The sequence below is a fragment of the Gaeumannomyces tritici genome, assembly GCF_000145635.1.
Source record: "Gaeumannomyces tritici R3-111a-1 unplaced genomic scaffold supercont2.135, whole genome shotgun sequence".
In the NCBI taxonomy this organism is placed as follows: domain Eukaryota; kingdom Fungi; phylum Ascomycota; class Sordariomycetes; order Magnaporthales; family Magnaporthaceae; genus Gaeumannomyces; species Gaeumannomyces tritici.
In genome coordinates this window covers 1-8362 of record NW_008804679.1, presented here as the reverse complement: position 1 = coordinate 8362, position 8362 = coordinate 1, and the positions used below count along the sequence as shown (strand labels likewise).

Sequence of the window (8362 nt, the reverse complement as noted above, 5' to 3'; positions counted from 1 at the left end):
CAAGTAACCCAATATGCGAGACGCAAGCGACCGACGACGTGCTGTCGGGTCGGCGAGGAGATTATGCCCAATGGTAGTCCCGATTAAGAATAAGCAGCAGGCTCAAGACCTGCTCCCGACGGAGAAGAAAGAGGGTGTAACAGCCAACAGAAAAATGGGTATCAATCGATCAACACGTAAATAAAAGATATGGGAGGCCGTGGTAGTGATGATGTTTGGTTAGTTCGGGGCGAGGTCGCGTCAAGAGCGTGCAAAGGGCGAAAATGTGGTAGCGTATATGGCAAGTTTTGTGTCTGTCGGGCTCGGTTCGTGCTGACTTAGGCAACCGCCGTGTTGCTGCTGGAGGCGCCGCGCATCCAGCCAAAGTAGTCGGTCCTGGTTGGCGTGTCCTTGGCCGTCGGCGTCTGGACCGCCGACGTCGACGCGACGCCACCGGCAGTGACGACCGAGAGCAGACCATTGCCGAGGACGCTCCCAGCGCTAGATCCACCGGCCGAGAGCGAGGCCGAGGGTGTGCGCGACGCCGGCTGCGTGTTCTCCCGCGGTTCGAGGAGCAGGCTCTTGCGGTAGTACGACACCTGGACGTTGCTGCCGGGCACCTCGAGCTCGCGGACGCGCACCACCTGCGCTTGCAGCCAGTCCTGCATGTCGGGCACCTCGGCGAGCCGGTAGGGGATCTGGAACCGCTGCAGCTCGCCAATAATCTTGGCCGTGCGCGTGTGCTTGTCGAAGTTTACCACGGTCAGGCCGCTGCCGCCCTCGCTGCCGTCCGAGCCCGCCAGCTGCTTGGTCGACGGGTTGCCAATGTCGACAAAGGTGAGGTCAGTGAGGAACATGCCCAGGAAGGGCAGGCAGGGAGGCACATGGTCGTGGAGGCGACCGCGCAGCACCTTGTTGTTCTGCGACGGCTCGACGACGGCCTGCATCTGCTTGAGCAGCTCGCGCCGGCGGGCCGACACAAACTCCCACGTCCTCCGCAGGCGCGTGATGGTGGAGCTGTTCAGACTGCAGATGATGGCCATCAGGGCATCGTAGTTGTTGAGCTCGAGGCACTGGTGGGCGATCTTGATCCACTGCTTGATAACAGTCGCGCGCTTCTTGACCTCATTGTAGTGGAGGATGGTGTCGGCCACCAGGTTGGAGAGGTCTGTCGACAGGCCCGACATGGCCTTGACGTTGGGGGCACCGATGCCGCCGTTCTTCATCCACTGCGAGCCGAGCAGCTCCTCTGGCATCATGGAGCAAAAGTGGACCATCTGCTTGATGGTGAGCTGGCGCGCAAACTCTTGAGGGTCGAAGTCGAGGATGGTAGGGCAGCTACCGCCGGCCTTCCAGTTTGCCAGCGCATGGGCCTGGCTCTTGGTGATAATTGAGGACGGCAGGGGAGTGTCGACGGGTATGTATCCGGCATTGGCCGTGTTGGTCTTGCCCATCGAAGACGCCTGGCGAGGGACGAGGACATCATCCGACGCGGCCCGCTGGGTTAGCCTCACCAGGTTAGCGGCGGCCGTGGGTAGCACGGCGCTAAGCTTGAAGTTGGCAAACGGCTCGATGATGGTCAGCGCCTCCTGGTCCGTCTCGTGGCGCCAGTACGACTCCAGCCAGCCCTTGAAGGCGTTGTACACGCGCATGCGGACCGGAATGGCCATATGCGGGGACTCGGCCACATAGTCGAACCGATCGACGAGGCTCTCGGCGAGCTCCATGGGTGTGCAGAAGAGCCTAAAGGTGAGGTAGAAGGTCGAGACGAACATGGCGTCGGGTGTGGACTCGTGCGTGGTTAGGCGTTCGACAAGCGCAGAGAGCGAGCCGCCCGTCACCTGGCCTTCCTTGTTGAACATCAGCTCGTGGGCAAACGTCTTCTCCAGCAACTTGGACTCGACGTCCTCCACCTCTTCAGCGCCGGTCCCAGCGTTGCTGAGATCCGAAAAGGACGGCCTGCTCGCAAGGTCGGGTGTGGTAGCGCGAGTCGATGTTTGAGACACGAGGCTGGACTCCGAGTCCCGGCTGAGATAGGTGCTGCCTGTGGCAGAGCTCGACGCAGTTGCAATGCTTTCGGATCGGAAGGATGAGTGGTACTCGCTGTCGTGGCCAGCCGAGTGCTCCGATGGGCTGTACTCGTCTTGGGTGAGCAACGATGTGGACAGCCTGGGCAGCGGCGGCAGAACAGGCCTGAGCGATGCCACCGAGGATGCTATGCTTGACGCGGCATCGTCGAAGATGGATATCGGCCTTGATGCCGGCGGTGAGGGCTGAGGTGGGAGCTGTGGCTGGGCCTCCTCCTCGTCGTTGTCGCCCTCGTCCTCGGGAGGGCTGAGCTGAGGCACTTCGGGCAACGGCTTGTCGATGGCCGGGTGGGTAGGGCGCACAGTCGGCGTGGGTGTTGTGGCAACAGGAAGGGCGCGCAGCGAGGCCTCCTCGGAAACCTGGGATTCGGCGAAGCTCGACCTCGATGAGTTGAGGGGTATGGCAGTCGATGGCCTGCGATCGCTGTCGTCGGCGGCGGCGATGTCCAGGAAAGTCAAGTCCATGTCCAGGCCCGTGGCGCCCGCGTCGAACTCGAACTCAAAGTCGCCGATGCGCTCGATCAGCCACTTGGTCTTGGCCACACACTCGCCCGTGGCGCGGACGCAGTCAGTGGCGGTATACAGCAGACGGCTGTTGTCGTGGGGGACCATGATGTCCTCGTCGTCGGGGCCGTGGGCAGTCAGAACGTCGCGCGCGGTGAGCACGAGGTCTCGCAGGCGGTCGTACATGGCTGCGCGGCGATCCACGAGCAGGTCCAGACTCGGATGATTGTGGGCGCACACAATGTCGATGACGACCAGCAGCTCGCCACCAGATGTGGCCGACTGCTTGATGGCGAGGGCCAGGTGGGGGCGAGACTGCGACTGTAGATGGAGTCGTCCAATGAAGGAGCCGAGGTAGGACAGGAAGGTGTCATGGCCGTCGCTCAATCGCTGTGAGACGAGATTCTGTGGCCTCGAGAGCGGGGACGGGCCGGCGAGCGAGACACGGTGCGATATCGTAGACGACAGTCGGTTCGCTAGTGCGGCATTGTTCTGAGACAGCCGGCGGGGATTTGTACCCGACGTGGGCGACAGGACAAGCGACTGCCGCCTGGTGTTGTTGCTGTTGTTGTTTGCGTTTGCTGGCAACGGCGCTGTTTGCTGCCCGTCAACGGCGCTTGGCACGACGCCCGTTTGCTCCACGCTATCGCTGGTGCGCCCCTCCAGTATGTTCCTGGTCTCCTCGCGGTCATGTGAGCGGAAGGCTGCATCGCTAGCCTGGCGCGCCAGGCCCTGTTGGGACCCAAACGACCCAGAGTCGGCTGGTGGCGTTGGTGGCACACTCGACTCCTCCAGAACGGTCGCCATAACGGTAACGGCGGGGGCCCGTGACCTCCGGTCGTCTTCTAGAATATCGAGGAAACGGGTGCCCTTTGTAACAATCTTGAAGGCCTTCAGGATCATCTCGTCGACGATGTCGTTGACATCCTCGTTCGGGTCTGGTCGTCTTTGGTGCTCCTGTAACCTCTTGGCCGTCTTGACTAGTGAGGAAAGCTCAGACAATAGTGATTTGCGGCTGCGGCGCAGGCCCTCATGACGTTGGATGAGGGCCGCCTCCCTTGTCAGGCAGTTTGTCCTCTCCTGTTTCCGGGGAGAGTGTTAGCATCATAGACGGAGAATTAAGCATTGCGCAATGCCATTCCGGAGAAATCGAGCCGCGGCCACATGGCCGTATGCGCAGCAGGTGCGGCTAAATGCGGCGACAAAACCAAAGCGAGTTGGAGGGGCGGGAAGCATACCAAGAGGTACCGCACGCCGGCAATGATGCCCTTCATGAATTCCTGGTTTCCGAATATCTCCCTATCGTTGACGGCGGTGCTTCTCAGCAGGTCCCAAAAGTTAAGCAGGGCCTTGAGCAGGTTGCGCATCTCATCCGGGTCGTAGGCCTCGCAATAGTTGGTGGGCAGCCAGCCGCGGGCGCCCGACACCAGCAGCGTGCCGTCGGCCCAGCCGTTGGTGTGGATCGAGTGCACCAACACCACGTCCCCCTCGCTCAGCGGCAGCGTCACCGTCGAGTCGGACATGGTGCAGGTTGGCTGGAACTGGAAAAAGGCTCGCAAGAAGTTGTGGAATACCGGCGGCGGCGGGCTGACGGCCGCCAGCAGATCTTCTTGCGAGGCATTGGGCGTCGCGGGCGGAGTCATGTGTGATTTCGCGGATCTCGAGTCGTGGGCGTCTGCTGTCGTGGTCGTTCGCGCGTTCGTGGAGGATTCTGTTGTTGCCCTGGACTCGAGGGCAGCGGCGGCAGCGTTTCTGTGGTTGTTGCGGGTTGAAGGAGAAGCGACGCCATCGTCCTGGGCGGCGGCCGAGCGAGACGTCTTGTGTATTGCAAGGGGAGCCACCTGTAGGCTGGCTCGCATGGAATGGCTGTCGAGCATTACCATCGCTGCTCAATGCGCGTGGAGGCGAGCATGGGCAACGGCGATCAACGGCAGCTGGAAACAGGCCGGCCGTCCTCTGACCTGGGTGCGGCGCCGGCAGGAAGGGGTGTTTCTTAGTTCCGGTAAACCACACCCCAGGTACGAAATCTACACTTAAAAAAAAATGAGTCTGCAGTGAGAGAGCGCCTTGGCCCGGTGGCAGCTGTGCGTGTGAGGCACTTGGGATGCGACCCTTGGTGGTGGCCGCCGGTGGCAGGTAGAATCAGTTGGGGGCCAGGAGATGCAAGCGAGCGTTGGGCGTGTGTATGAGGTACAGCTGCAGGCAGGCGGCCTAATGCTTCTGCTGGCTGACAGCGAAAGCGAGAGTGAGAATAAGTGAATGAGTGTCGCGCCGTGTGTGGTTGCTCTGGTGTCGTTGTTATTGTTTGTGGTTGTTGCTGTTGTTGGCGTCGATTCAATTCGCCCAGTAATTCTCCCGCCGTCTTCCTTGTCCTCGACACAGTGACTGGCACGTCAAAGTAACGACCGGTGAACAAAATAGCACCCAAAAAAAAAAGACGAGAAGAGAAGCACAAGTGCAAGTCCAACGCGAGTGAATGGGCGACAGGGAGCGGTTGCAAGAGGCCGAAACAGTGGCGACAATCATGCACTGGATTGCGGTGGGTTTTGTTTTGCTGGAGGGGGGTGGGCGGGCGACACACCAGACGAGATCGGACGAGGGCAGAGGAAAGACAGACGTGCAGCACTTCTGCAGGATGCTCGTAGAAGGCGGGAGGTAGGGGACGGGCGGAGGTTAATGTGGAGGGGCGACAACGGGCTCTGTCATGGGTGCTGAGCTGGGATTTGCAGTGGGCTGCAGAGCTGGGTGTGCGTGCGTGCCTGCCTACGTCGCATGCCAGGCCCGGCCCTGGAGCTCGAGGTTTCGGGTTCCAAAAAAGAAGAAAGAAAAATCGAGCGTTATTCGCACACCCCCCACACCCCACCCACTAGTCACCGGCCGGCCCACCTGCTGTTGCACCAGCCCAACAGCACGCCCCCTTTGCACATCAGACTCCCACAGCCCCACCCTCGGTTGACCTCCCCTCCCCTTGCGCCTGCGAAAAAGGCCAGTGCGCGGCCCCGTCATGGCAGAGGCCAGTGTGCAAGGGCTGCCGCACAAGCAGCACCAGATCAAATGTTCGGCAGCAAAGCACCAGAGCATCGGGATGCAAGCAATTTGACTGCAACTGGATTTCTTCGGCAGAGGCGCCTCAGTCTCGGTAGCTGGTGATTGGTGTTTTTGTTTTTAGCTCGTCCTATGCAAAACCTGCATGCATTAGACACCGAGAACTTCAATGTCTCTCATTTTAGCTACTAACTGTAGCTCCTGCACCCAAGGGAGGACAACCTACGCACGCTGCTGTCATTTCACTGCAAACAGCACCACATCAGACTCGCTCAGCGCTCGTGCCAGCACCCAAACTCCCCCTCCAGCTCCAGCTCCAGCGAAACGCATCCGGCCCAAGCGGACAGGGCTGTCTCACCAGCCTCAACGGTAGACGTAATGCACATTGGCAGGACCCGCTGGTTGCCTGCTCCCACGGCGCCGGTGCACAGCAACGCGCAAAGTCCAACCGAAAAGACGGGCGGGGGCGTGGCGGCCTGAGACTGGGACTGGATGGAAACAACAGCTTGTTCTCACGATTTTGGCTAGACCAGCGCGCCCCCAGCTGGATAGAAGGATCAGCGCCGCCGTGTCCCCTTGCTTCGAGGGCTGGACACGAATGGGTTCGTTCATCGGACCTTTTTTCTGCTCCTTTCATCAAGCCTGGTGGAGGCGCGTCACAAAACGAAAAGAAAAACGACAGTAGAAAAAGGGAAAGGGCGGGCCTGGTCAAGCACCCGAGGACGTGGTGCGCGGTGCCCTGCTTGGACCAGGGGGAATGGGCGAGGGACATGGAGCGATGGACAAAAAAAGAAAGCTGTGACAGAAGGGGTTTGGTTCCGCAACAACAGATCATGTTTCCTTCCCTTTTCAGTGGGTTTCCGTCTCATTTTTCTCTCCTCGCTCCTGTCGACTCGTTTCCGTTCTGCCTTTTTTGACTCGATGATCCTCGCCTCATCCCGCCACCACAAACCTGACCCCGATTCGCAATCCGCCGTCAGTGCGGTGCGCTTAGAAGGGGGACATCGGGGCGGGCTTCCAAACGTGCACCCGCGCCGACCAGGAGATGGAGCTGATTTACAACGCCCGGCTAGGCTTCGCGACCAGCAAAACCCAATGACCTTGCCCTCTCGCGTTCACAGCAACTCCCCATCGGTGTCCAAACACATCCCGAACGTGAACCCGATCATTTCGCAAGGGCGGGGAAGGTGGGATTCCGAGGGATGGTGATGGCCTGTATCATGCACGCTACTGCACCTCTCCAGCCACTTGGTGCAAAGAGGATAGGCGTCATGGGTGGAGGGATGAAGATTATTTTTCTTTGCACACGCCCAAAATATCAAAATCAAATATCCTTTTTTTTTTACCAGTCCTTATTTATCCCTTTCCTCGGTTCAACCCAGTGGGGATACCCAAGGGTCTCGCTAGCCCAACAGCTCGGGGCTCCTTCCGACCCCTAACAGTCAGGCCAGGGAGGACTGGGCTAACCAGGACGATGGGAGCGCAAGGGGCCTTTGGCTCATCCGCCCCCCTGCCCCTTGCTCCCCTCAGCGCAGGGACCAGCCGGTCCAAAGCACACACGCCGTCCCGATGATCGCACCCGAGTTTTTTTTGACGAATTCCCTTCGAATACCCACCCGCATCATCCAAATCACCTGTTATTTTTCGTCCATTGATCCCCTTTTGTTCTTGGGCACTGGCAGAGCGCGCACGCTCCTCTCGAGCGCCTGTGGACCGCCGAGGTGCGCCCCTGCCGGGCAGGCAGATATGCGAGGCTACGACGCGGGTAGGAACCGGTGGCTCGGTTTACGACAATGATGATGATGATGATGATGGCGTGGACGGGGGGCGGAAAACCGCCAAAGCACATGGGACGATGGGCTGGGCTGATGGATCAATAATATGGAGGCCAATACCAATACAAATCTTGCACTATGCCGAGCAAGGCGTGCAAGGCGTGCAAGGCGTGCAAGGCGTGCAAGGCGTGCAAGGCGTGCAAGGCGTGCAAGGCGTGCAAGGCGTGCAAGGCGTGCAAGGCGTGCAAGGCGTGCAAGGCGTGCAAGGCGTGCAAGGCGTGCAAGGCGTGCACAGAAATGAACTTCCCCAGCGCCCGCTCGAGGCGAGCGAGGGCTCGTGCGGCCTAGGTTGGTCTGGGGCCGCCCGAACTCTTCGTCTTTTCTTTTTCTTTTCACCCCAGCATCACAACATGAACCCACACTGAGCGAGATCACTCTGCGGTGGGACGGGAGCCAGGGGAGTCGTTATTTGGCGAAGTTGTCGTTTTTCAAGCCCCCAGAAACTAAGGGGAACCCCCAGCACTGATATTTGCCCTTTTATTTCCTCCGACCTTGCCATCCTGACAGCGCCGGTAGATCTCGCATGGCCTCGATGCTCAGGTGACCGGCCCTTTGCTCGCCTCGGGTGGTGGTAGACTGGGAGGCGGACAGCCCAGGCACGAGCCATTTTGTGAGCATCTGCTGTTGATGTTGACAGGACGGGGTTGTCACGCGCTCCCGTCGCATTCCACATACACACACTCTCTCTCTCTCTGATGATGGTGCTGGGTTTTCTGCGGGGGGCTCCGCATGGTCAAGACACGCGCGAGTTTTCGCTTTTCTTTTGTTTGCCGATGGCGCTCTCCCGTGGCTCGGCTCCAACTTCTCTGCATCGCTTGTGCACTTCCCTCCCTTCCCAGGACAAGGGGGCGACCAGGTCTCGCATCTTTGGAAGGTTGCTCGCAATCATAGATGGTCGCGGCTGCCAAAAAA

At 59.9% G+C, this 8362-nt stretch overlaps 2 protein-coding genes across 2 annotated transcripts; both read right to left on the bottom strand.

Annotated features, from left to right (window-relative positions):
• Positions 1–2: 2 nt before the first annotated feature.
• Positions 3–4453, bottom strand: GGTG_14096 (hypothetical protein; the record flags this gene model as incomplete). The annotated part of the gene is made up of 2 exons (XM_009232023.1): positions 3–3650; positions 3809–4453. The coding sequence occupies 2 exons, from the start codon at positions 4451–4453 to the stop codon at positions 318–320; spliced, it is 3978 nt and encodes a 1325-aa protein (XP_009230287.1). The 3' UTR covers positions 3–317.
• A 3073-nt stretch (positions 4454–7526) lies between these two features.
• On the bottom strand, positions 7527–8341 carry GGTG_14095 (hypothetical protein; the record flags this gene model as incomplete). The annotated part of the gene is made up of 3 exons (XM_009232022.1): positions 8126–8341; positions 7811–8026; positions 7527–7744 (listed from the first exon to the last, which is right to left on the bottom strand). Exons 2-3 carry the CDS (start codon positions 7947–7949, stop codon positions 7527–7529), a joined length of 357 nt encoding a protein of 118 aa, XP_009230286.1. The 5' UTR covers positions 7950–8026; positions 8126–8341.
• Between the last annotated feature and the right edge of the window lie 21 nt (positions 8342–8362).